This window comes from Onychostruthus taczanowskii, unplaced genomic scaffold (genome assembly GCF_017590055.1).
Source record: "Onychostruthus taczanowskii isolate IOZ18803 unplaced genomic scaffold, ASM1759005v1 scaffold1, whole genome shotgun sequence".
Taxonomy (NCBI): domain Eukaryota; kingdom Metazoa; phylum Chordata; class Aves; order Passeriformes; family Passeridae; genus Onychostruthus; species Onychostruthus taczanowskii.
The window spans coordinates 20,986,774-21,014,511 of NW_024496525.1; the positions used below are offsets into that span (position 1 = coordinate 20,986,774).

Here is a 27,738-nt window from a genome sequence, read left to right on the forward strand (position 1 = left end):
ATAAATCACAAGTCATGTCTCAAGATACTGGTTTTGGATAGGAACTAAAAAGATGTCACCTGCTTGAAAGCAATTCTGTCAGATTAACTGATGAAGACAAAACCTTATTGATTGGCCACTTATCCTCCAAGAACTCTGCATTTTACTTCTCACATTTCCACATACAGGACTAATATCAAGATATTACACAGAATCACAGAATCAACAGGGTTGGAAGGTACCTCTGGAAAGCATCCAGTCCAACTCCCCCAGAAGGCAGTGTCACCTGGAACAGATGACACAGGAACTAATCCAGGTGGTTTTTGAATGTCTCCAGACCGAGAGACTCCACAATCTCCCTGGGCAGTCTGTGCCAGTGCTCTGCCACCATCAGCGTAAAGAAGTTCTTCCTCACGTTGAGGTGGAATTTCTTGTGTTTGCCCATTGCTCCTTTTCTTGTTGCTGGGCATCATGAAAAAGAGTCTGACACCATCCTCCTGACACCCGTGTTTGAGGTGTTTATATGCAGTAATGACATCCCTCTCAGTACTCTCCAGACTAAACACTCCCAGCTCCCAGTCTCTCCTAAGAAAGATACACCAATCCCTTGGCCGTCTTTGTGGCCCTTTGCTGGACCTTCTCCAGTAGCTCCTTGTCCTGGTACTGGGGAACCCACAACTGACAAGGCACTCCAGATGTGGCCTCACTAGGGCTGAGCAGAAAGGAAAGATCACCTCCCTCGACCCACAGGTCACTGTTCCAATGCACCTCAGGATACCACTGGCCTTAATACGAAGTTGTCCAACCAATCTTATCTCAACACCTAAGCCTTAGGTTACCACAGGGAGAAATCCTTAAATATGCAAGCCTGGCCCTGTAATTAAACTGTGATTTTTTTTTTTAACATTATGATGGTATTAAACAGAAAGTCTGCACAGCAAACTGAACGAGTAAGTGACAGTGAAATTACCTCCATGTGATGAAAATCAATGCAGAATCTTCAACATTATAATGGATTAGTAATAAGCCTCATACATGAAACAAATGCACATGCAAGATAGTAAATGAAGTGGCAAACATTTTTAAATAACATCTTTAATTAAAGTTTTTGCAAAGGCAAAATATTAAACTTAAAATAGGTCTTAGTACATCAAAATACTAAGTTCTCTAATCGTATTCCAAGCATGGCCTTTGAAACATAATATCCTGTATATCACAGAGGAGCAACCTTGATCTGCAATTGTACAGAATGAATTTTACAAACATAATAAATATATTTACCCCCTTACACATAACAGTATATGTACAACAGCAGTTGACAATAGTAGCTCAGAACAGCAAAAAAGGATAGTCCCCCACTCCATAATCTATTGGTACCCTATGCACTCTGGAACATGTCTCATTGGATGACTGTACATATAGCTAACCCAAGGTAGTTTTTCCTGTTTCAGAAAGCTCCTTTTGTTCCACAACATCTAATCCACCAAATAATAATTAAAAAACACACTGCATGAACTGCCTGAAAAAAGTAGACGACATGGAAACCAATGTACTGGTTTTTACACATTTCCCAACCAATCACAGCAATGGGAAAACGAGACTTTAAATGCCAGACACCAATACAGAACAATATGCAAGTTTCTTCATCTTGTATAGTCACTAATCTCGAAGTCTGAGAAGTACTGTAATACCAGATAGGGGTGCATTGGTGGTGTGGGATGGCACACAGTAAACCCCACGGTGCTGTGTAAGGCAGCCCAGTATCAATCCAGTGTGCGTTGCCCTAAAACCACTGTTCATTTCCTGGACATCTTATTGCATTCTATTAGGAAGCTTTTGCTTTGGGGGAAATTCTGGGGGACTTTATTGTTTTTAAAGGAGCTTTTACAAATTGAAGAGATGAAATCAATATGAACTTCAGTTAACAAGGTCTCTTAACTCTTTCACTGAAATTGAGAAATTTTACTCTGGTAGTGTTATCTGGTAACATAATTACTACTAACTGTCAAGAGGTGAAATTATTTTCACAGACTCAATGAAGTTTATTTTAACACTCCTAATTGTGCAGCAAAAAGTTAAGAAAATATTTATTTTAAAAAAATCAGTTACATGACACAACATGTTTTTTACTCTCTTCTAGAAAATGTGCTTCAGAATCACATATCAATCCTGGAAATAAACTCGGACCACAACTGTCACTTTAAATAGTGTTGAGAAAACTGAATGATGTTTAAATGCAAGTTGTGAGTACAATGCAGGAACAAGGAATTTGAAATCTCAAAGAAATCTTGTTGCTAACCAGCAACTGAGGGGGAATAAAAACATATTTTATTTAAATAGTCCAATAAAGTTCCTTATGTGACTAAATTCTCTATTATCTCCTCAAAGAAAACTTTTGTTTTCCACTTAGATGGTTTTAAATGATTGCACACACTGAAACCTAACAGAATTAGCGCAAAAAAAGTTGCTTTTCTGATTGAAGCACTGCAGGAAATTTACTCTCTCAAGAATCATTGTCATACTGGCAAAACAGGTATTCTGCAAACTGAAAAGGCACAAGACTCAGTTTTGCCCAGTTGCTCTACAAGTTTCCATCAGCCATCATGGTTATAATTCTGAAGTTATCTTATCTTCCCCACTTTTTTCCATCATAAAAAAGGTGCTCCATTATCTGTGCAAATTTTAACATAAGCCCTCTTGAAACCATTAATTGTTTCCATAATACTGAACTATTTAAATTGGAAAAAAAAAGCGCTATTGCTAAGGGGGAAAAAAATCACTTATGAACATTGGGAATCCTTTGCCCTCTGAAAGGAATGGTTTCTTTTGAACCTAATGAAATGGTCTGTTCAGTTATATAGTTAAAACCATGATTAAAAATTCAAGTATAATAATAAAATTAAGCAAACTACATTCTTACAGCAAGCTGCTACAATAAAATGAAATTAAAACATGCTTTTTGACTTAAAAAAAAGGAACACTTGATGTAGCAATAAGAGCACAGTTTGGTATGTGCATGGTTTGACTGGCTTTCCCAAAATTTCACAGATGTTTGTATTTGAAGACAAAACCTATCTGAAAAGCATACCATACAATTAGCTTGCAAGAGGCTATGCAAGTTCAGAAAGCTTCTAACATCCTTCAGAACAGACTAAGCTCATTTACCTTTAAAGTCCAGCTACCCTTTAAATAGAGAGGCTATGCAGCTTCTAGTATATGTATGTGGGTGAAAAATATCACTAAGTTGTATGAAAATAAAGTGTTGTATAAGTAAACTGGGTTCCAATAGTACAAAAAGGAATCTATAGCTAAAGGGATGTTTTTTCCTTCTATTGGTTTGGTTGTGCAGCATTATGGGAATTTTTCTGAAATACACTACTTAAGACTTACTGGTAACAGACATGGAAAAGGTGAGGGAAGGAATTAGTTGGTATATTATTGATTTCCTTGCAGTTGTACATAGAAGTGTCAACAGTGGTAAAAAAATAAAATATCTGCGTTGTTCAGAAGAAAGCAAACACCAATCAGTTTGAGATACCTTGAAAGCCCCCAGGTAAAAATGCAGTCTAAATGATGATTCCATTACTGAAGAATCAATTATAAGAATCATCAATTAACTTTTCATAAAGCTTATGTATGTAGATGGCTTTCTAACAGCCATATGGCTCTACACATAGCCTACAGGCAGTTTCAGTCACTATCAATGAGAGAGCAGGTGTACAAAGTCACAGCAATAAAACCTCCTTTACAATTTGTTGTGATTTTTCTCCATACTACTGAGACTACAAATGCACTTGGAGGCAAATGAATCAGAGAATGAAAATCAAAGCAGTTGTTACATACTGCTGAAATACACTTGTGACTTTGTTAAATAATGTTTAAGATGTCTCATTCTCAAGCAAAAAATGAAGTCAGAAATCATGCCTGCTTCTCATGGTCTTACCTAATTCAGCAAAAATTATCTTTTTTGTGTCCTTTTTTCATCATCCTTTCAAGCACCCAACAAAATGCAAATTTTTTTTGAAATGGTGAGCCACATGAACATTCCTTCCTCAACAGTTTCTGAAGTATAATGCCCATTCCCTCTCCTCGTTCAGAAGCAACTGCATTTCCAAAAGCAGGGTTTGCAAGCATGGCCCTATGCAGGAAGAAAAGTTCTTCAACTTCTGAGGTGAGAAAGGGAAGGAGGGGGGAATAACTTTGTTGCTTTTCACAAATTGAACACAAAAAAAAACCCAAACGAACACACAATAAAAAAGGCAAGTGAAAAAAGTGACTACACAAGGTTTAGTGCATCTGACTGCTTGATTTGCTGTAACCAAGACAGTCTAAAGACACTCTAACAAAATTTGTGTTCTTAAAAGCTGTGCAGCTCTCTTCATGAAATTATACGCCATCTGGAAACTTTAGAGAGATTAACTGCTGCAGGTAATTTCTGGCTATACTTTTTAGTAAAGAAAATCTTTGATTAAGAGTTGCAGCCAGGATGTTAGAATTTTTATGTGATTTTCTGTATTAAAAATTTAGTCTTTTGTGTGGTCTGTTGAATTATTTGTGGGTGTCTGGACTACAAACACAGTAAGCAGGTAAAGGAATGCATCTATTATGGCATTACCTAGATATAGATTCAAAAGGTCTCCAAACCCTTTGAAAAAAACGATTTTGTTAAAAAATCAAGGGAAACTTACTTGTTTCAATCAGTGATGCTGAATCACCGCAAAACAGCAAGAAATAATTAACAAGTTAAGCAATCTGACTTTTGTGGGGGATGAGGTGCTTCAAAATTGAAAAATGCAGCCCTAGATAAAACCTATCACATGAAATTAAAATAATTTTGAAACATAAATCATTTTACCATTTTGTAACTGCTAGGAACAACAACCTGTTTATGGGGAATGGCATGGAAAACAACAAATAGATATAATAATTAATGAGCATATCAGAATTAAAAATATTTTCCTTATACAAGTTATTTAGATTTTAACACCTTAATTCTTACCCTTCTGTACAAAGCTTGCACGCAGTTTAAGTAAGATTCTGACCATCCTCACTACCAAAAGGAAGTGTTCAAAGCAAAGATTTGTACACACAATAAGCATTTTCAGATTAATAATCTATCAAAGGGAATAGTTCCTTCAATCAGTGGAAGAAGTATTTTAAAATCTTAAATCAAGGGCAGGGGGGACAAAGCCTTACATGCTAAATACCAGCTGTAGGTACCTGTATGTAGAATTGATAATTAAGGTATTCCTAACACACAAAACCAGCTCCCAGACAATGCTATAGCTGCTACAGTCCATGGCTTGCTCATCTGAAGTAGTGTCTTTGTTGCCACATTTTACCTTTGTTCCAATACTTTTGTTTATTTCTGATGTGCAGATAAACATTTTGATTGGAGTATATATCCAAGTCTCAACATTTCCTGCTTTTGTTTTGTTTTCTTCCTTTTACAGGGAGTTCTTTTGTTTTGTCTTTTAAAACTTCACCATTCTGCGTCCCCAATGGCTTTGGAAAATACATAATCTCTTCCATTAAGATTCATGATGCCATCTTTGAGATGAAATTTCCATTTGTTTTTACTTCTGTGAATCTAAAAACAGGGCAAAAACATTAACCTATTACTCTGCATCAGAAATGGACAATAATGCATAAGTAAATTATAAGGGCAAGAAAAATAAAAGTAACTATTAGACATACATTACTAAATTATTTAAAATACTGAGTGCCACATCCAGTCTTTCCTTAAACTCCTCCAGGGGCAACGACTCTACCACCTACCTGGGCAACCCATTCTAATGGTTTAAACAACCCTTTCTGTAAAGACATTCCTCCTGATGTCCAGCCTGTATGTTTCATTTAAAACTAAAGAAAATTGAACAAAATTCAGCCTAAAGATAGAGGAGTAAACTTTGGCAAAATTAAAAAAAAAACCCAAACCAACAAACCCCCCCCCACCACATACTGTTAGCAAAGAGCAAATTCTTGCCATCTATCAAAAACTGCATCTGAAAGACCAAAAGATCACCAGATGACCAGATACTTAAAGAAAGCAAAAACTTTTCAGAAAGCTGAAATGCTGTCCAAAAGGAAAGGCTATCATAAACCTTCTGCAGATGGAACAAAGATGTAATTCTAGACCAAAGATGGTCTTCTTCTAAAGTTAAAATTTTACGTAAGTCATAAAAACAGGAAACCCTGCTGCAATTTTTCAACTTTTTATCAAGCAGAGAAGTCTCACCATCTACCATTACTGCTGTAGAAACAGTAACATGTCACCGAACAGCTATGACCATATCACTCTACTCATTTCTAGTACTGCTTGATCTGTTCTCACTTTAAGCTGAAGAAGAGACAGTCAGTGGCAAAAGTTAGTCAGCAAGTAAATGAACAAGGAAAGGTCTGGCTTATATACACTCTTTGCCCCACTGAATGGCATTCCACAAAAAGCCGTCATCAGAAGCATTTGAGCTGCCATGAGTTTAGAAGAAAGGTCCTCAGATGAATAACTGAATCAAGATGAGAAAACACAGATAAGATCAGTTTCTACAGCAAAATGAGTTAATCCCAGCAAAAGTTTGTGCTGGTTGGAGCCCACACAGTTTAAGAGCTTACTAAGGATCTGAAAAATGACAAAATGTACTGATGATACAAAAAAACTAGTCACTGAAGAGCTGCAGAACGATGTTACTGCCCTAACTCATGGTGTAAGAAAACAATGGTGGCATTCAAGGCATATGAAGACAGGAACAATGGGGAAAAAATAAATTTCAATTTACATGGACAATGAAAGTAGTGGGTTTGAAATAACAATTGCAAGTCAGGAATGAGGTCCCAAGGTTCTAAGACCTCCTCATGAGAGTATCAGCTCTGCGTCCAATCGGGCCAAAAACATACACAAACTAATGCAGAACATTACTAGACCAGCAAATAAATGGAAGTGTTACCTGTGCTCCTCCCTAAACCTTATCTACCCTTACAAGTAAGATACAGAAAAATCAAACAGATCTGCAGAATGAAAGTAAGAGCAATCAAATATTTGAACAGCAATCAAATATTCAAATCAGGTACAAGTAACAAAGTGCAGCTCTGATTTCAAAGGCATGACTGTGGGGGGTGATGATCGTCTGCAGTATCATAAAGAGCACCAAGAAAGCAAAAAAGAAAAGACTCTTTAGAACTAGGAAGTACCTTATGAAACTAACAGGTTTACAACCGAGGTGATCCTCCAGACATCACACATTTCTAAAACTTCTTGTCGTAAGGCAAAATTTTCAAGGATTCAAAAATAATAAATTTGATTTCTAACAAGTAGAGGAAAAAAATCCTCTGTTGGCCATTTGAGAAGAAGGCACTTTCTCTTCCTCAAGAGACAGTTCACAGCAGGATGGCAAAAAACTCTACATGAACATTGCTACCTGTCTGTTTTTGTCTCATAGTTCCAGAAGTATCCACCATCAGCTGATGCAGGACACTGGGCAGGAGGGAACTGCTCAGATCTGAACTGATTCTATGTACTTTAGAGACAAACTGAATAATGATTTCTTGAAAAGAGATGGAAGTCCTTTCAGAGTATGTGGCACTGGAAGCTAACGACAGACACTGCTCCCTACCAAGTTCCCATTCCTAACTTTTAAGAGGGTGAGGATTTCAGAGTAGTTCCTGTTGCTCAGTTTCAGCAGCTCCCAATAAGCTTTTCTATCTGCTGATCTGAGGTCCCTCACTGTTCCTCACAAATTGCCTCAAAACAGTTTTGGATTACAGTCTAGAGAAGACAGATGGTTGGGATGTAGGTCTTAAATTCTGTGTTGAATCTGATGGCAAGTCTAAGCAGAGTCTGGGCGTAACTGAAGACTCGCTAACCCAGCCATTCTTTGCAATACAGGAGCTTAATAGCTTTTTTTCCCCACCACTTTAAAAAGGATCCCTATTTGTTGTAGTCAAATTAATTAAGTACAGGAGAGGAAAAAGGAAAAAAAATCCACACCACATAATCTGTGTACTATCTCAGCCAAAAGATTCTGATATTGTCTAGACACATTTAAAAAGTTTCCAGCATGGATGAATTCAGGGAAAATCTGATCCCCTGGAACGCCTAAATTCTTGCAACACAGTTCAGGAGAATTTAAAGCAAAACAGGAACAAACATTCCACACAGCCATTTGATATAGCACAATGCATAGCACAGAAAGAACATTCTTCTCTGGTAACCATCCCATCATCCAGAAAAGATACTTATAGTGATCAAGGAACAGTTTTCCACAAGTCTAAATCCTGAGGACTACTTTTCCTGCTTAGAGCCACAATAAACGTACAAACTTAACAACAGTTCACCTCTCCTGGTCCTAGAAGACTGCCCTTTTATCAAAGGGCACAAAAAGACACTACGAAGAAAAATAACATGCAGACAAATTTTTTTAAGCTTTGCCTATAACCAAGTTTAGTACAAACATGGTACACAAACCTGTTTTAAAAACAGTAGGTAATTCTTACATTTCCATTCACATTATAGGCTGTATAGATCTACCTGTACTTAACAGTTACTAAGGTACTACTTTAAAATTATAATTTGATAGTAAGAGCAGAGAAAGTAAAACTCTTGGATTGTTTTCTGTAGAGATTTACCTTATCATACTGGCACACAACAACATTTTCTGTATCAAATAGTTCTTGTCCTTCCTCATCACTCACATCATCTTCACTGTTCAGAGGCTCCTGAAAGAAACACATGCAAGAAGTTGTGATGACTAGCAAGATTAGAGCTGTTACTTCAATTATTAGCATGAGGCTACAGTGTTGTCAATGAACTACAGGACCCAAAATGCAATATCAGACTTTCCAACAGAGTGCTGATGCTTCCTACTCCCCATCCTCAGAAGATACCCATATGAATTTTAGCCTGGAACTTCAGTGTCCAGGCCAGATTCTAAGCACTGCAGCCTTTTATCACTACAACTATTCCATTCTTGCTCCTTCACTGTTCATGTAAAATGTATGTATGTTTACAATGTTCATGTAAAAGTATGCAGGTTTCCATTTTTGTAAAGCATCTAAGCAGTGGAAAGGTGACATCAAATGTGAATAAGCCATGGAGTTGTATTTTTAAGGGCACATAAGAAGTGATGTGACCATAAAAAAAAAAAAAAAAAACCAAAAAACAAAAAAACAACAAAACTCCATGTCTTATTCACATTTGATGTACTAAAATTGAAAACAAACCTCAACATACACACTCTTATGTGAATAATAAACACTTCAACAGCTAAAACAACCACTAATAAGCACAGGACAACAAATATACTTCCAAATATATAAGCTAAATGGAGGAGAAGCTAGTGAGAGAAGGTGTACTAGAGGTCCTAATTCCATTCAAAGTAATTCCATGTTTAACTGAGTTGAAAATCTCTAAGGAAGTGACCCACTCAAAGTATCTGCTGAGGAGCAAAGGAAGCAAAAAACAGCAGATTTCTGCCATGATGATAATGAAATCTTGGCATATAAAAAATTCCCTCCAGAACGTTAGCATTAAGCTCAAGGAGCACTTAATATTTAAGAATGATAACTAATACTAAATAAGGCAACTATTAAAACATTCAAACTGACATCAGTGCTTTTCCATATAATGGAAAAGTGGCGTGAACCCAACCAGTAATTTGTAACAGAAAAATAGTGTTAAGACACCACTGTAAATGTACTACAGAAAATCTGATTATTTACAAGTTTTACCCGCATATCTTGCATGGGTGATACACACTGTGAATTATTGTTCATACTAGCATTTTAAATGGAAACTAAAATAATTGGAAAGGCTGTAGAGAAGTTTGGAAGTAATCTGGGAGTTGAAAATGCTTCTTAGGGACAGATTTAGGGAGTACCAAGCTTCCTGTTTGAGACTAAGTATCAGTACTTTTAACTTAGTAGTATTTCCCCACCCTCTACCCATTTTATACAATTTCTTATTCTTGTAAGGCTTTTTGGTGCAACACACCAAAACTCAGTAAGAACCACTGGCTGAAGTCCAAAACCAAGCCAACTCAAAGACAAAATTAAGCACACACGATTAAGAGTAGTATGCCTGTTTCTGTCTCCTTAGTTTATTAAATCAAGGTAAGATGTGTTTCTAGAAGATGCATTATAATCAAATTTGAGTTCTCAAGCTTGCTCCTGTGTAACAAAAAGCAGTGGAATGGCCAGTGAGACACAGGCAGGCCACATCTGTTGGTCTCTTCACTGAACCAAATGCTGCTCTCCTTTTTGTCTATCTTAGCACCCTGCTTTTGTACACACTTGGTCCCAAGTGGAGTTGACTACTTCTCTTTGCTCATGACTTCACAACTGACCTCTCCATAACATCAAAAATATTCCTACTGAAGTGTTTAAATGGTGCTGGTCACAGCCAATTTTTGCTGTGTCCCCCACACCCTCCCCAGCTGCACTGCTTTGCTAATACACACCATTTCTACAACTTCAATAAGGGTAAAAGTTATATTTTCAAAATTACTGAAGTAATTGTATTATTTGATATAGACAGTTTTCTTTAAAATATCAACAAAAAAAATTGAAACACAACCATAACATCAAGTTTACCTCTTCAACTTGGCCATCTTCACCCCCATCTTTTTCTTTCTCTTCCTCTTCATCATCATCATACTCTTCTTCCTCATCATCCTCTTCTTCAGATGATGTGTCCCCTGTTCCATCAACTTGGAGAACAAGTGGTGCTTGTGGTTGTGCCTGTTGCTGCTGTGGCTGCTGCTGACCAGCTGCAGGAATCTGTGCTTGAGCTGGTGTAGGGGCAGCCACTGTTGTAGGTATAACTTGAGTTTTATTTCCTGTAAACAGGATCTGCTGAGGCTGAATAATCACTCCTGTCTGCTGGGAAAGCCCTCCAGGGAGAGGAGCCAAAACCTGATGAAATATCACTGTAAGTACTGTGGCTGCTAATGTGACACACTACCACATCACAGACTCAAAGGAAACAATTAAAGCATATCAATCTGATCTGAACTAATTACAGAAAAGTTACAAATATTCTACCTATATTAGGTACACGATTTCAGTTCTAATCCCATACCTTCTTGCACTACTTGTTAAATTTTCTGCATTTTAAGACAAAATTTTAAAAGTCTGTCCATTCTAAAACCTGAGCACTACCACCACACCTGAGTTCCAAACACAGCACTGGAATGTTTTAATTCAAGCAAAAGATTATTTTTATAAAGTCTTCTTTATAAAAAAAATTAAAACTCTTCACAAATTGTTAGTCATTCTTAAACTGTACAACTGTGACACTATAACAATGTGTGACTTTGTTAAATTCAATGCTAACACAGTCTGGACACACAGCTGACCTTGTCGATGAACAACAATCTTTTAAAACATTGTACTCCCTACTAAAATACCACATTTTATTCACGATTAAAATAACCAAGGAGTGTCAGTTTTAGGCATTTCGTTCTGCCTGTTAGGTTACTCAAAATCATTTCAATTAATTTAAAAGTACGTAGACTAGGATTATGCACATAATATAATTCATCAGGAGACGCACAAAAGACATTTTAAACTGCAGCCAAGCAATATCTGACAGGAATAAGTGACACTGAAAACAACATTTCAAGATTGTTCATTATAAAGAAAAAAAAAAAAAAAAAAACAAAAAAATAAAAAAAAAACCCCCCGCCACACTTGACACAACTTTCTCTTTTTTTAAATTATACTGTTCCTGAGTTTGTGCTCTAGTTCAACTTGTTCACAAAAACGCAAGCACCTTTAGTAATTTTTTTCTTCCAAGTGTACCTATTCAAAAAAATCTCCTTTACCTGCTGAATAACAGGTGCTTGTACTCCACCAGGCTGCATTTGGGGTATAACCTGCTGCTGTAGGACCACTGGCTGCTGTGGTTGAATAATATACTGAGCTCCATTTGCAGTTCTAACTACTTGGAGGATCTGGCCTGTAGTAAAATAAGTATCAAATTAATCAAATGTACAAGTTCACTTTTAAAATTATGTTAGTTTAGCAGTTCATTTCCTGGAAGAATACCATGCCAATTAAAAGAGAGACATACTAAAATGATTCACTTTCATCAGTGAAAAGACAGTATGCAATTGCAGCTGTGCCAGAAACAAAGAATAGGGTTGTTTACCATCTAAATATGATCATGAGGTATGCAATCCAAAAATAAATTTACTTTCGCAGGCCACAGACTAATCCTTTAACACAGCACAGTATTTCAAATAATAGCTCCCATTTATGAGCATACCTGTTTTAAAAGATAGATTTTACAGCTGGAAAGACAAATTATTGTAAATCAAAACAGAAGTACAGATATTCACAACATAAAAATTCTATCCACTGCAAACATTGTATTTCCAGGGTCCTGTGAAATGATGATCTTTCCTCAGAATTTTTCCCTTCTGATTGCCACATTGCAAGAAACTCCTCTGTCCATAACTTTCTTTACAATATTATTTGCAGGTGTTTTTTGGAAAAAAAAAATCCTTACACTTATTGTGCACCTCTCCTTTCTGTTCCTACAATGCCTGTACTTGATTTCCCTTTTACCATTTTATACCCTTCATCACTTAACAAAATACATCCAAGATGCAAACACACACTTGCAAATAGCCTGAAATTCTGAAAAGAGCTAACATACACTCCGACATTAGTTTTCACATTTCTTATTAGAAAGGTGGAATAAGAAGAGAGAAGAAATTAAATTAGATAATCCAGAACTTTATACATTTCCCTCAGATGGTTCTCCTGTTCTCACTTAACAGCAAAACACAAAACCCTATTTTTACTGAAACAGTTAAATGTACCTGAAAGAAGGGACTTCCCCAGCTCTAGTCTAAGAAATTACTATAAATGTTCAAAACTGAATTATTACTACAAAAGTAACAAATGTAGGCTGCAGCTTATTCTGTGCCATAACAAACATAGATGTGCTTCCTTAAAACTGAAGATTTCGATTTTTTTAGAACAGCTGCACATTTAAATTTTACTTCAACTATATACTATTAAACATTATAGTGTTTATAACAGCAGGGTTAAGTCCCAGGTGATCCCGATCATAGGTGAATTACTTCAGCAAAAGCAGCAACAAGATCTAGAAAATGAGATTTCCTAGGGCTTTCTTTACTTGCTGTGCAGTATAGGCTATAATCAGGTTTATAAAATCAACATAACATGAAAGTACGTGAAATATCAGATATGCTGCTCATCAAAGTAACATTTCATTATATTCTAAATGCTCGGCATAACAGTATTTAGAAGTTATAAATATGAAATACAGCTAGCCAAGTTAGAAATTCCGTTTTTCATGCTTAGCAGGTATGAAAAACCTTAGGATATTACTCTTCTGAAGTCACTAAAGTAGTGATCCTACTTCATAGTAGCTCAGTACCTGAGCTTGGATCATGCATCACAAAACTCAGAAATACACAAAGGGGAAAGGCAGCAACACAATCCCTGTGCATCTAGAACTTAAGTTCTAGGGAAAAACCTAGAGAGGTTCTAACCTACAACACCATTAGGGAAGAACCACAAGATTCCTAAAAAAGTCAGTGAGTAAAAAGTGCAGGAATCAAGTAAAGAGACTGCACTACCTTGTTAGGGTGGATTCCCAAATCCTGCTTTTTAGCAGTAAATAACAAGAAGTAAGGCCCAGAATGCTTCCCTCTAAAACCCCCTTAAAACTATAGCTTGTTCTCAATATTAAGAGTTACCTGAATTTGTAAGTATCTGCTGAACTGGAGTAACACCAGCGGGGAGAGCCAATGTAGCTGCAGTGGCTGCAGCACTCTGAAATACAGGAAAAGCGTTTTAACCACAAACGTAATATTGACAATGTTTTATCTCACAACACACTGCCTGAACATACCTAACTTTTTATTGCTGTTAACAGTGTTTGCACATAAGTTCCTGCAGCTATTAAAATGCAGACACTTCAACTGTACATTATACTACATATAAAAATGATGTTATTTTTCTTCTCTAACAGTAAGGAGACTGAAGCAAAACCAGTAAATATCACACCCTAATGCAATTGCATGTGGTTTCTTGGTTTATCTGCTGAGCTTGCCCTGCCTTCTCTGCTGATCTACTTAAACAGCACAACACTGCATTGCTCATGTGGCAACTTCAGTTACTCTTTTTCAAAGCGGCTAAGGCCATGGGCCTAAAAGTCTGAAGGAACATAAGGTACTGATTGAAGCAACGATTATGTTTGCCTGTCTTGTTTTCACAAGGCACAGCGATCAGGTTTGCACTCTTCTTCATTCTGTAAGTGATTTGCATGTCAAGTCCCACATCACACAGCTCCTTTGAGTGAACCTAAACATACTGTGTACTGACTATTCACAGAACGACTCATTTTTTTCTCTCAAGACAGCTGGTGCAAAGAAAAAGTGGAACTATCAATGAGTAATGATTTGAACCTGCAAGGAAACAGAATTTCAACACAATTATGGGAGCTCCAAACACCAAAATCTGTATTAAGTCCTTAACTTGCAGAGGACGATGGACCTCTCTAGAGGCCCCACCACTTCAAGGGTCCAACTTCAGCTGCCATGGAAAAGCCTACCTTCCTCTACTATAAGGGAACCATGGCCAATTATTCTTTGTTACTGAAAGGATTTAAGCTTCATTACTGGGTAGAGTGCATATTTCCTGTTTAGAAGAAGCAGGATCTCCCCATACCATCTAGTCAACGTAACAGCCACACTTCCCAAGATTAGCAATCACCACACAAAACTAAAATATGCTTTATGCATCCTCACATCCCAGACAAACACAGATGAATGAAATCTCATTACTCTCTGCCTTCCAAAATACTCGAAGTCTGTCAGATCCACTCTTTCATATCAACTCAAATGTTTCTAATAAACAATATTTCCAAATTGATTGTAACTCTTTGCTGAACAGTAGTTCTCTGTGGTATACAAAGCCTCAACATTTTGACAGCAGTAGAGTTTAAAAAGCTTGGCATACTCACCTTTTTTTTTAATACCCTGAGATAACTGAGACAGGATAAAAACACATTTAACTGTTGGATTTCTAAAGTTACAAATCCCATTGAAATGGTCGTCAAACATAAGAAAAAGGTGAATGTTTATGTGCTCTTGGCTTGTGGGTAAATCATGCTATTCAAGTAACAAAGTTCAGGCTCTTTTCTGTAGCAAGATCAGCAGGTAATGGAAAAGTAAGAGAAGGCTGTTCCAGCTTCAAAACTTGTTGCATCATGAAACTTTGCTTCATGGGCTTTTACCATAGAAGTGGTCAAATTCTGGTCATAATACACGTAACTAAACTTATATTAGGGGTTGTCTTCAAAGCTTTGCAAACAACTTATTTCTCTTTAAATTAAGCCAAGGCCTTTAAAGCAAGATAAGATAAGCAGTATTAACCTCTAGAGATACAGAGTATCTGTACAGCAAGAAAATTGTACATGACCAGAGTCAGTTCTATATGCTGTTATATAATTAGTGAATGGAATTCATGTGACCAGCAAAGATCTACACGAAATGCTAAATCCTCTCTCATTTAACATAAACCTAAATTTCAATATTTAATGCTTTTTTCTGCATCTAGCAAATACATTATGCTTGCATCAGTTACTGGTGGTGTATTGGTATATGAGCATATCATCATGGAGATTCATACCAGCAGTATTCCAATTTCTGATTTTAAAAAAGGTTTGGTTAAATATATTTAAACAGAGGATCAAAGTAAGTCCTAGATTTGTTAGCAGAATTTATACATCACTGTTCCTAGACTGTTAAGTGCAGCAACAAAACTCAGAAAAGTGGCAGACAGGTTTACCAGGGTGCTCTAAATTACTTTTAAGCATCTGATGACTAATAGAGATTTGTATTTACTGTTTAATCAAAACAATTTACATAATGACAGTGTAAGCCTGTATAAACTTCTTCTCTTACCATGCCTGATGCATTCATATGTGGTATCAGCTTGGAATCTGGCACAATAACCTGCTGCTGAGGTGCTAGAAATGAAAAAACAGCATTAAAGAAAAATACACAATCCGCCCAAATAACATCCAAGCCAGAGCAACTTATAAAGATTATCCTCTAAATGTCAGCTGAGCCTCACCATGAAAACAAATACTAAGCAGTCTCTGGTCTTAGTAAGTTTTACTTTCAAGACAATATTCAACAGTAGCTCTGAGGGGTGATATGATTATTTTGCCTTTACAGATCTTATTTCAAGGGCTTCAGTTACCTGTTCTGTATCTAGGTAAAGCAAGACTGAAAATGTATTTCTGAAATTAAAGGTATTAGTCAGATGTTGATAAAATTTATGATGCCCATTATCAGAGTTCTTAAAAAACAAGAACTCTTAAAACAGACTTAAGTAAGAATTATTCCAAGATGAAAAGTAACAGGATGCTGCAGTTAGCTTGAGCTATGCACAGTCAGTTATGCTTTAAGCTCATTATCTTCACTGTCTTTCTAATGCAGCAGAAGCAAATGAAATGTGATAAACCACCTCTCCCACACAACAACACAGTTTTGGTGGGCTAAACGAAAGGCTAGCTAAACTGTAAAAACAACCTCTTGATCATCTGGAAGTGTATATGGCCAAGTCTATGGAACAAGCACGTTGCCACTGCTATTACCAGTGACAGGAAACTTCAAAGTGACAGAGCAATTTGAATTAATTTATGATTGACAAACTATTCTCCATCCAATCCTTTAAACAAATGACACTTAAGAATATCAGGAGTAAGAGTTTCTGGGAAAGATTCTGGGGTAGGAACACTCAAAACCTGTACAGACATCTGAGGGCATCTCAAATTTTCAGGGAAATGAAGGAAGGCAAAAGATTTCCTTAATCTCAAGAACCTGTGGCAGGACCACAGAAAGGACAGCAGGAATCACGACGTCACTCATCCTGACCCCTCCCTGGGAATGCACCATTGTCATGTGAACAGCTACTATACCATCTCCACCATGGAACAGGGAAGTCAAGTAATTCAGAAAACTACATCTCTGTGATGGAAGTGCTTTGATATCCTAATTTCATTTAGTCTCCGTGCTATCATTTCTTTGCAAGCCGCAACACTGGGCAGCAATAAATCAGCCTCAAGTGTGTTCCCACGGGCAGGATCCTGCCTACCCCGGGAGCGCAGGGAGCACCTCCATGTTCCAGCGCAGGGAACGCGGGCCAGCGGAGCCGCGGCTGCTCCGCCAAGGGGCCGCCAGAGGGCGCGGCGAGCGGCCGCCCCGCGGAGGCCCCGAGCCTTTGCAGCCACCGTGTTTATTGAGAGGCTTTCATCTCAAAACTAATTCTATCCCAACGCACAGAACTCATTTATGTCTAGCCAAAATAAAAAGTACTGTAAGAATAAAACAAGCAACCAACACCCATCTTTCCCTCCCTGTCAAAAAAGTGCCCCAAACCAACCACAAAAAATCCAGCCAAAACAACATCATGAAAAACTGATCACATTATTTCTATACTGTGTTGAATACATGGTGGTTGGGTTTTGGCTGGTTTTGGGGGGAGACAGTGAGGGATATCAACTCATATCTCTCTTTCGTGCCTATGACAACACTGATTTTCTGATCCATGAAATCTGACAAGACAACTGAAGTCTGTGACTACCACAGGTAAGTATTTTATGTCACAAATGTAATACACTGAAAACTCAATCAAGCCTTTCATAGGTAGCAGATATGTTTACTCAGCATATATGCAGTAAAATCCAGTAGTATTTATCTCAGTTTTCAACTGAAATTATAACTGCTGAAAAAATTTTTCATTAAATTATCAATGAACACACAAGACAGTTATTACAAGAAACAATACTGTTACACCTAGCTAAAATACAAGTTGTACATCCACGTCTACACAACATGCAATCTTTTATGACCAAAAGAAAAATCTACATATACTCAGACTATTATACAAGTATTTTTCATGTCCTAGCATTGAGTTATGCTAACCAATAATGGTTTTTTGAAACAATTTGCTCCTAATTGTCATTACCACCTCATGACTAACTGTCAACTGTTTATATTGGCTTGAACTCAGAGCTGCCAATGGAATTTTGAAAGTTGTGCATTCTGAAGGCATGTTATGTTACAGATGACAGAAGAATCTAGCTTTCTCAAAATCTTCTAAAGAATAGGACTTAAAACAATACCAAAACACTTTTCCCCAGCTTTCCTGACCCACTGAATAGAGACCAAGTAGAAAGACGGAAAGTTAACCACCAGACAAGCATCCAGACCTACATTTAGAATATGCTAAGGAGCTTGGACTAACTTCAGAGTGTTTTGCCAGAGTGTTTAGAGATTAAGTCTGACCTTGCTGAGATGCTGGAATAAGGACCTGTTGTGGCTGAGACTGCTGCTGCACAGTCTGCTGCGGCTGAGGTGTGTGATGATGGTGGTGATGATGCTGCTGTTGCTGCTGCTGCTGTTGCTGTTGTTGCACCTGCAATAAAAGCTGCTGCTCTTCTGAATGGAAGCCATCTACAGCCTTAGACTGCATCAGCTTGTTCTCCCACAGCTAGTTTGGAAAAGGAAACAAAAATATCTGTGTAAAACTTTTACTCTACAGGATTTGTAACAATATAATGACAGTACTCCAAAACTGAATTTCACTGCTTATTTTGTGCAAAAAGCCCAAAAAGCCTTCAGGCATATAGAGATAAAAGATAACTCCACAGAGTTAAGAAAAGGAATTAAATATCTCTTGTCAGTCCAAGATTAAACTTTAACATTCTTTATTTTTTCCAAGTGTGGAAGATTCATAACAACCCTAATGAAGCATGAATTGAGATAAACTGGTAACTTTAAGTAAGACTTCAAGTTTTCAATTTCCCTATACTCCTTCTTTCTTCCCTCTTATCACAAAAATAATTCTTTATTACAGCTTTCCTCAAGCCATTTCTTCTTGGAACTCCTCAATAGAAGTTGCTTACAGACTACTGCCTCCTACAACAAAAGCTACCAGTATACCTAAGATAATGCCTCTCTACAGTAATTCATACAGATTCTACCACAATATCAAATTCAGCTTCTCCCGCCCTACAGTTCCTTATGTCAGCTGACATGTCTCCAAAGGACAGACACAGATGCAAAAAAGCAGTTCCTGTAAAAAGAGCAACACGAGTATTCTGTAATACATCAGGGTCTAGAAGACTCTGGACTCATGATTTCAAAATCTGCTTAGAGCTCCTCTTCAACACTTCATTTTCCTTCTTGTCTCTTTCCCCATTGATTTTTTCTGACATCATTTGCATAACACATCTGTGACACAAATCCCATAGCACTTTAATAGCTCTCACTGTGTTTTCACCAAGACAGGTCATGGTCTCATGGAAAAATTCTTCACCTGCTTCTGTCTAGTCAAATTCAAAATTTGTTTCCCACTCCATCCATTTTTTAATACTTAAGAAATATTGTGAATGTGGGATACCATGCTCACTTAACAAAGATTATATAAAGTCATCTACTTTCCCAGCTTCCCTTCTTTTTGCTGTTTTGTTTTGCCATTTTTTCCCTGCTTTATCCCTTCCCCTATGAAGGGCTTTTTTTACTCCTGAAGAATTTGAAGAAAGCTATAGGAAACCCACTAGAGCAGGTTAACATCCTGCCTTTGTTATGGACCTTTGATTCAAACCCACTTCATGTAAAACAATTCTGAATCAGAACTTCAGGCAAGCATGAGGCACACAGTGTGCTTCATCACGTACCAACCCCCTGAATGACAATACTTTTGAAACTACAAACCATACATGCAAATATCTGACAATGTATCTAACAATACAACTCTTCTTCAGATAGACAAAAATGTCAAGCAGGGCAGGCATTTTATTTTTCCTGCAGAGAAACACTAAGAACTATGTGTCTCTAAAATAAATGTATTTTTTCCTTTTTTAGGGATGCAGTGTTTTGGGGATCAAAGTAACACTGCATTCAGATGACTGCTACCAGATTAGGGAAAATAACAGGGTGAGCAGATCTCCCTATACAACAGTGCAGTTCAAATGATATGGGGATACAGATACGCAGATTACAGTGTTTAATTAAGTAAAAATCAGTACTTCTATTGTGAACAACAGTAGCCAGATTTGGAAACAAATTGCTGTATTGGTCTATCTAAAAAAACTTTTTTTAAGTTCAACTTACTGTTTTGAGTTCCATAAGAACTTGTTCATCCACTCCTTCATCCAGAAAAACTTCTCTGACATCATTAATGACATCTTCAATTACAGACCTGTACAATTTAGGCTTTGAAAAAAAACAGTAATTAGTCAGAACTGTTTTGAAAAAAATCTGTCACTTTAATATCAAAATAAGATTTCCCCCCAATATTTCAGAATACACCACGTTTCCAAGTGACTGAAATATCCAGGTAGGTATAAACCAGGAAGAACAGCTCAAACAAGGTGAAATGCGAAGGGACCGCTCGTAATATTCTGTGACATAACAACAGCACAAGTTACCAAGCCATGAAGAGTATAATTCAAAACAGAGACAAGGAGATTGTTTTCCATTCAGTTAATTTGTTTTCTGCTTGAAAAATGTAGATCCTAAACACGCAAAAATGCTGAGATGTGTGCAAAATGCATTAAAGAACATTCAAAGTTTGAAAGTATATTAAAGACAGGAAAAGAAACTTGTTAGTACTTGCACCAAATATGGCTCAGAATGATCTTGAGCTGAAAAACACTGAAGGCTCAAAAAACTGGAAGGATTCATGTGAACGACCTATTCTTCCTTAAATACTTGTTTTCATAAACTCCTTAAGACATGATACTAGGTTAGACAGACTTCTGTTTTCAATCACTACTTATGCTTTTACATTTTTAACTTTTCATGGGGAGATACTAAAATATGTTATTATCACACTGCTTTCACACCTAAACTATCAAAAAAAGTAAACTGTCATTTCACTTTAGGTTGCCAAAAGAGATTCTGGAGCCTCCATTCCTGCAGACACTCAAAAGCCATATGGACATCATCCTGGGCTCTAGTTGGCCCTGCTTGTGCAAGGGGGTTGCAAGAAGACCTCTAGAGGTCCCTTCCAACCTCAACCATTTTGTGGATTTTAAAATGAAGGTACAATTTAAAGTAGAGAATGTAAACATTTAACATTATCAATTAAAGCACAACATTTAATTAATAAAACCACACAAGAAGTGTGTACATGCTGTACCTTTTAAATAGTACAGCTCAGACCTTTCTCTGTAGGTATGAACCTCAATGGGATTTTGGCTAGGCTGTGCTATCTAACTGCAAGGCAGCACTACAAGCTGTAAATTATGGTTGATAATCTTGCAGCCTGTGAACCACATATACTCCACTGCCCAAGGTTGCTACTTGGGCTGCAGGTACACCAATTTTAAACTATGAGAAAGTAGCCACAACTTTCTCTGAACTATCATTCTCCTTAGCCCCACTGCCTAACTCCCTTAAGCAACAAATCCTGACTGATGCCACATAAATCAAATATGTTTTATATATGGAAAAGAATCATCCTGTACCGGTGCAGTGGGTTTGGTACTCCAGGAAGGCTGTGCCTCCAATGCACACACAGGAAATCTGCATAAGCACATAGTCCAGAGGTGCAAGAACTACACAAATTTACTTAATGCACTCAAGCATTTATTTTATAAACTGACATTTTCTTAATGTATTCCAGAAGTGTTGAATTTGTTACAGACACGCTAAAAATTGTATTTCACATGTTATGGAATTGTTATGCCTAAATTATGGAATAATGTAGGTAGACTGTAGCCCATGATTTACTAATCCAGGGAAAATCTAAGTGGTCAATAAGCATAAAAAAGAAATTTAGTATTTTTACTTTTAGATGTAGAGGGGGGAAAAAGCAAAATAAAACTTAAGAAAATGCATAAAGATTAAAAAAGGAATAAAATAACATATCTGGAACCTAGAAATAAACAGTCTGATGGCTGCCTAGTGCATTATGCCCTTACTGTTTAAAAAAGCTCTGCATTGGGGCATGCTCAAGGTTTTTGTTTTTTCTTTTTTTTTTTTGTTTTTTTGGTGTTTTTTTTGTTTTGTTTTTTTTTTACAACCCCTGCCCCAACCCCTTCCCCCTCAAAAAGAAGTACATAAATAAACCAAAAAAATCTCAGCAAAACCCAACAAAGCATTCCATGCTGTTCATCACATTTTAGCTTTAAAACATGCTGCTGCAAATCAAGTAGCTGAAATGTTATCATTCATCCTTTTACTACTGGTCTTTCCAAAAAAAAAAAAAAAAAAAACAAAACACTACTAAAAATTTCTGGCTTCAAGTAACAGAGGAAGTTTGCCATCCTTGACAACTACATTTATGGCACCTATGTCCACAACTTTACTTCTTTAAAAAAACCAAAACATACCATAGTGCATGCTCTCTTATCCAGGTTTGAAATACTGCATTAACTGAGTTTATAAACATTGAAACAGACTTTCAAAGCCAGACTTCTCTTGAGTGCTAGTATTTTAAATCTGTGTAATAACTCAGAAATACCAAGCATGATTAACAGGATTATTTTTCCACTTAATTCATAACATGCAAAAAGACACTCTACCTAATAACATTAAGTCCTCTTATTTCTATAATTATATAAATTGCATGAAGCTTATATAATTCAACTAGCATGGACATACTACTTAACCTATTCCATATATTGTTCCTTATTACATTAAAAGCATCTGTTCCTTAATGCCAAAACCACATTCTGCAAATAAATATGCTTAACCTCAAGCATGTAAGTTACTTTATTTAAGTCAAGAGAGCTACCTGTATGCCTAAAATTACAATCAAAATTCCTGCAGGATGGAGGATGCATTTCCTCCTTTAATCCTCATCTCCCTAAATTACCTATTAGGTCTACTTTTCTAATAAAACTGATTTTACACAAACAAGACCTAGTAATTTCCACCAGTAACTACTTCCTCCTATCTCCACAGTCAGGTATTTTGTAAGGTTTAGTCACAAAGCCTTCTGAGCCTATAAAGCCCTAGAAGAAAGACACCAACATTCAGATACAACAAATTGACTCCACAGCCCAACAGTCTGCTTGGGAATTTGCTTTTTTCCCCTAGGTAGGTAAGAGAAAAAACAAGTTCAAGCAATTATTGGTTTCTAGTGTCCCGCATTAGCTTAGCAAGACCTCAGAAAGGCAGGTTAAGAGCACAGATGTTCACTCTGCCATTGCTGACACGGGATCCTTCTGCACTACTTCCAAGAGCCCAAGCAAGCAGGCAAGTGCCCTGAAGAGGACAGTCCTGCAGGGCTGGAGTGAGCTGAGTGTCCTGTGGTTTACCCAGCCCACCAGCAGTCTGTGCATACATGTCCCCTTCTGCATGAGCCTCACAGGGCACTGGATCTCAAAATGGGTTAGAATTTTCCGACTGGCTCTAATCACACAGTAATATACATGATACACTCATGGCTCTGTGATTAGGAGGAAGAGAAAACAAAACACTTGCAAGCCTATAATGAAACAGTGTCCGTCTGACTTTACTTATACACATTTACATAATACTCAGAAATACCCTGTCCAGGTGAAATTCTCTTTTGTATGCTCCTACTGAACATCCAGCCTAGGTGGAACACCTCCCACACTGAGGGCAGCAATGCCTTCAAGAGACATTCACAGTGGAATTCTGAAGAGTATCACAGAATGTTCTTTCCCTACCTCACAAGAGGCATATGCAGTAAAATTACAAAACAGTCTTAAGTTCCAGACTTTAAAAAGCAAGCACACTGTACTGTTTTCAACATACACTAAGTGTTAGCTTTAAGCATTATTTATATGATGCTGAAGCTGTTTATATAAGCCATCTAAGAGTCTGAAGTTGAATGACAAAACTATTTGCATACACTGCTTACTCAAAAAATAAACATGGTAATACAATTACTGAATAAGTCTAAAGATGGCATAGTAGGTGTGCTTTCCAGTAGGCTTCTGCATTCAGTCAGAGAAAGCAATGCGAACAAATGGAAACTTTAAAGATTGCTATTAAAATAATTGTGCTTTCATCTGGTTTATATTAAAGTGCCTCCCTCATAAAGAGTACATTGCTGTAAATGTCAAGCTCTTTTAAGAGCAAAATACTCAAATCACTCTTCAATAAACACTATTCCAAGCACTTACTACAGATTAAAGACAACAGTTAAAATTCCTGATTTATTAGATACAACCACAAACACATAGACCAGATCTGGAATCTACTATTTCCCCCTCCAGGAACATAAGGGAATGATTATATTTTACTTTCTCTGTGCATCTTGAAAAGAAAACTCTTGAGTATGGTGACACTGCTACATGCACACTCCAAATCCAGGAGCAACCAGCAAGCTATTTTAAGAAATGCCACATGCCTTTGGGGGCTTACACTTCCTACATTCCTTCCGCTTCAAGGCTACAAAAACTGCAATCCCCTGTAACTATTATCACAACACCTGGGATTTCAGCAATTTGGGTTTCCAATAACCAAGACGTTATGGAGACACAGACCACAGCATGCTTTGTACATTTGACAACAGTTTGTTCCTGGTTGCTTCTGCAGCTCTCTCTGAAACATTGCTAATCTTTCTCCCAGCTGTACAGTTACCACTGTAAGCTGGCCACAGGCAACCAGCAGAAAACACTGCAAAGGTAACTATTTCTAGTCACAATTACCTCAAAGATGTGCATAAAAAAGTAACACATATAATCTACATTGTAAGCATCAATATTTGAGCTTTTTTTACGTTGCTCTGGACTTTTACAAATATATTACGTTTATCACCCATAAAATCTTATACTATATATAACTGTTAACATCTAATATTTGTCCTTTATTACAGAGAACAGATTTCAGGCAATTCAGATTTGATCAGATGCTGACGTGATGCTATTGACACATTAGGCTCCCAGTCCAGCTTCCTAAAAGTCACATGGTTGCTGCATTTCATAATGTTGCTACTAATCTTTGGCAACCCTTGGCCAAGTAATATATTTCTTGCTACTGAATGAGACCCAACTTGACAAAATTGTACGAGTTTACTACTTAATTGAAAATTAACCTAAAGCATACCTATCTGAGGCAGGGTCATTTTGAGCTTGGCTTTTACTATTCCAAACATTGACCTCTTTCAAAAGAACTTCCAGTACAGAATTACAGTGAAAGAAAAGAAATCTTAGTAAATTGTTGAGTCAAAAATATTTACAAGTCCTCTGGAGATTATTCAACATACGTATTTTTTTGCAATTCAGTACTACCTCAGTCAAGAAAGAGAAGAAAAACCTCTAATTTAGTACACAGAAATAAAACCTTTTCTTACAATAAAAACACAAATCAGTAAGTCCATAAACAGGACAACTAAGATGCAAATCACACACATTCAGTATGCATCCTCCTGAGTAACAGGATGCCCTCTGTGTAACAGCTGACTACTTTCCTAAAATTTTCTGATACAAAAGCTGACAAAATATCAAATGAAAGATGTTTTCTTGCAATTGCATAAACCTAACTCACAAGCATGTCTCCAACGTTTCAGATTAGGGAAAGAAAACTAAGAAACTAAGAAAACTTTGTGTTTTCTTTTGTATATTTTGTAGTATACCAAATACTGTAATGCAACTAAGTAGCAAAAATTCTAAAACCACTGCTCTGCCTGGAATGCAATAAAATATTTGTACAACTTAGGCATCAGAAACACACATAAATCATTGAGCAGCATCTGCAGCCCATGACCCACGCATAAAACTTGAATATTTACTTCACTTTTGGGGAGACAGCTGTAGTCAGACTCTGGCAATGCGCCATAAAATAAATACCACAACTCTCCTTGATACACTGGGTAAGAACCGTTTAAACACTCCTTTCCCCACGCAGCAGAAAACCTACTTTGAAGACTTTACAGGAGAAAACGTGTGCGAGCTGTACGCCAAGGACAAAAAACCCCAAGCCCTAAACAAACAAAAAACCCCACAGCAAAACCCAAAACCAACCAAGCAAAATAAATTTAAAAAAAAAAAAAAAGTAAAGGGTAGAACAGATTCAAATGCAGGAGCAGATGAAAACTGTCTTTGTGCGATGCGTAGAAGCAAAAGAAAGCCCATTTACACGGGCTAGGAGACACCCTCGCACCCGCAAAGCACCACGGCTCGGCAGCCCGGTGGTGATGGGGACGGGCGGCGCGGAGGGAAGAGAAACCGGTGGGCAAGGCCGGTCGGGATCCGAGGGACAAGCCGCCCGTCTCCCAGCCTCCGCCGCGGACGCATGCACCTCCCAGCCCGCGCTCCGCGGCTCGCTCCCTATTTAAAGGCTGATGTGGTGTTTAAATGGAGAGGCGGTGACGTGGGGCTGGAAAGCACCTTCCCATCCTAGCAGAGTCTATATTAGAGAGCGGCAATAGCGCTATATAAACAGGGCAGCCACAGGGAGGAGGAACACAAGGAGCAGGGAGGCAGAAAGGCAGGGGGAAGCCATGATGGATCTGAGAGCCACAAACAAGGGGGCCGAGCCCGCCGCCGGGACGCCGGGTTTGTCTCCTCCAGCGCTTCGGGGCGGGGGTCGCGGTCGGGGGCGCGCCGGGGAGCGGAGCGGCGGCCGGGGGGGCTCGGTGGCAGCGCAGGTCTGTGTGACTGCTTGTTGCAAACCTCTGTGAGTACAAGTGCAGCAGCGAGCCACCCGCCAAGGTGCAGAAAGCACGAGAAGGGAAGGGGGGAGAGGTTTGGGGATTTTTTTTTCTTCGTTTTCTCGTTTTAAAATAAATACTGCCTCGCTTGCCAGAGTTGAGGGCTTTCACTCGGCTTAGCCGATCCGGCCGGAGTGGGTTAAGTGCTTTTCAACCATCGTCTCCTTCTTACAAAGCAACATAAAATGGCTCCAGCGGAGCCCAGGCGGGCTTCCCCGACACCGCAAAACCTAAACCTGGCTCGGGCGCCCCTTCCCCTCGCCTCGGGGCGGGCGTTAGCGCCCGCGCTCCTCCAGCTCTCGCCCCTTCCCCGGGCGCCTCCCGCCGGCGGCGGCGGCGCCCCCCGCCCGACGGCCCTTCCTTCCCTTCCCCGCCGGACCCCCGGCCTCCCCGCGGGGCCGCCCCCGGGCCGGCCGGGACCGCCCGAGGCGGGCGGCGGGAGGGAAGGGAGTGCGGGGGAGGGGGCGGCGGGCCCCGCCGGCCACCTCCGCCCGCGCTACCCCCGGGGCCCCCCTCGCCCCCCGACCCGGTCCTTACCACGGGGTTTGTGTTAGTCGAGCTCGCCATGTCCCGAGCCCCCCGGGACGCCCCCAACCGCGGGGGGGAGTCGCCCCTAAAACAATAAACCTGCCCGGCTGCGTCCCCCCAGCGCCCGCGCGTTCCGCCCCGGCTGACGGGCGGCCCCGCGGCCTGTGCCGGGCTCGCTCGCGGCCCCGGGGCTGCAGCCGCCGCGCTGCCGCCTCGCCCCTTTATATAGCGCGAGTCGAGCGCTGCGCGAGCGGCCGGCGAGCGGGGGACGCGGGCGGGGGGGAGCGAGGCACCGCGAGAGCTGCCGCGAGACCGCGCCGGCACCGGAGGCGTCACGTGGGGCGCCCCGCCCCCGCCGCCATGACAGCTACCGAGGCGGAAGTGGCCGCGCGAAGCGGCGCGGTCGGGCCCTATCGAGGCGGAAGTATCTTCTCCTCTCTCCTGAGCGCCGGCCCGCCCCGCGTGTGATGTCACGAGGCGCGCGCGGCCGGCGGCCGGGCGTTCCGTGGTCGCGCGCGAGGCGGGAAAACGGAACCGTTTAGTTTGGAAAAGATC

The 27,738-nt window shown here is 39.0% G+C and overlaps 1 protein-coding gene across 1 annotated transcript; it reads right to left on the reverse strand.

Annotated features, from left to right (window-relative positions):
* Positions 1-1,058: 1,058 nt before the first annotated feature.
* On the reverse strand, positions 1,059-27,485 carry GTF2A1 (general transcription factor IIA subunit 1). Its single transcript, XM_041400766.1, has 9 exons — positions 27,193-27,485; positions 20,136-20,237; positions 18,306-18,510; positions 15,915-15,979; positions 13,704-13,779; positions 11,796-11,929; positions 10,564-10,884; positions 8,602-8,691; positions 1,059-5,569 (listed from the first exon to the last, which is right to left on the reverse strand). Exons 1-9 carry the CDS (start codon positions 27,220-27,222, stop codon positions 5,462-5,464), a joined length of 1,131 nt encoding a protein of 376 aa, XP_041256700.1. The 5' UTR covers positions 27,223-27,485; the 3' UTR covers positions 1,059-5,461.
* Between the last annotated feature and the right edge of the window lie 253 nt (positions 27,486-27,738).

Bases quoted from the DNA above. Each gene is read 5' to 3' on its own strand.
- GTF2A1 (XM_041400766.1), bottom strand. From the start codon at position 27,222: ATGGCGAGCTCGACTAACACAAACCCCGTG. The intron at 13,780-15,914 runs GTAAGAGAAGAA...CCTGTATTTCAG, and splicing joins ATATGAATGCATCAGGCATG to AGTGCTGCAGCCACTGCAGC. The intron at 10,885-11,795 runs GTAAAGGAGATT...ATATTTCATCAG, and splicing joins AAGCACCTGTTATTCAGCAG to GTTTTGGCTCCTCTCCCTGG.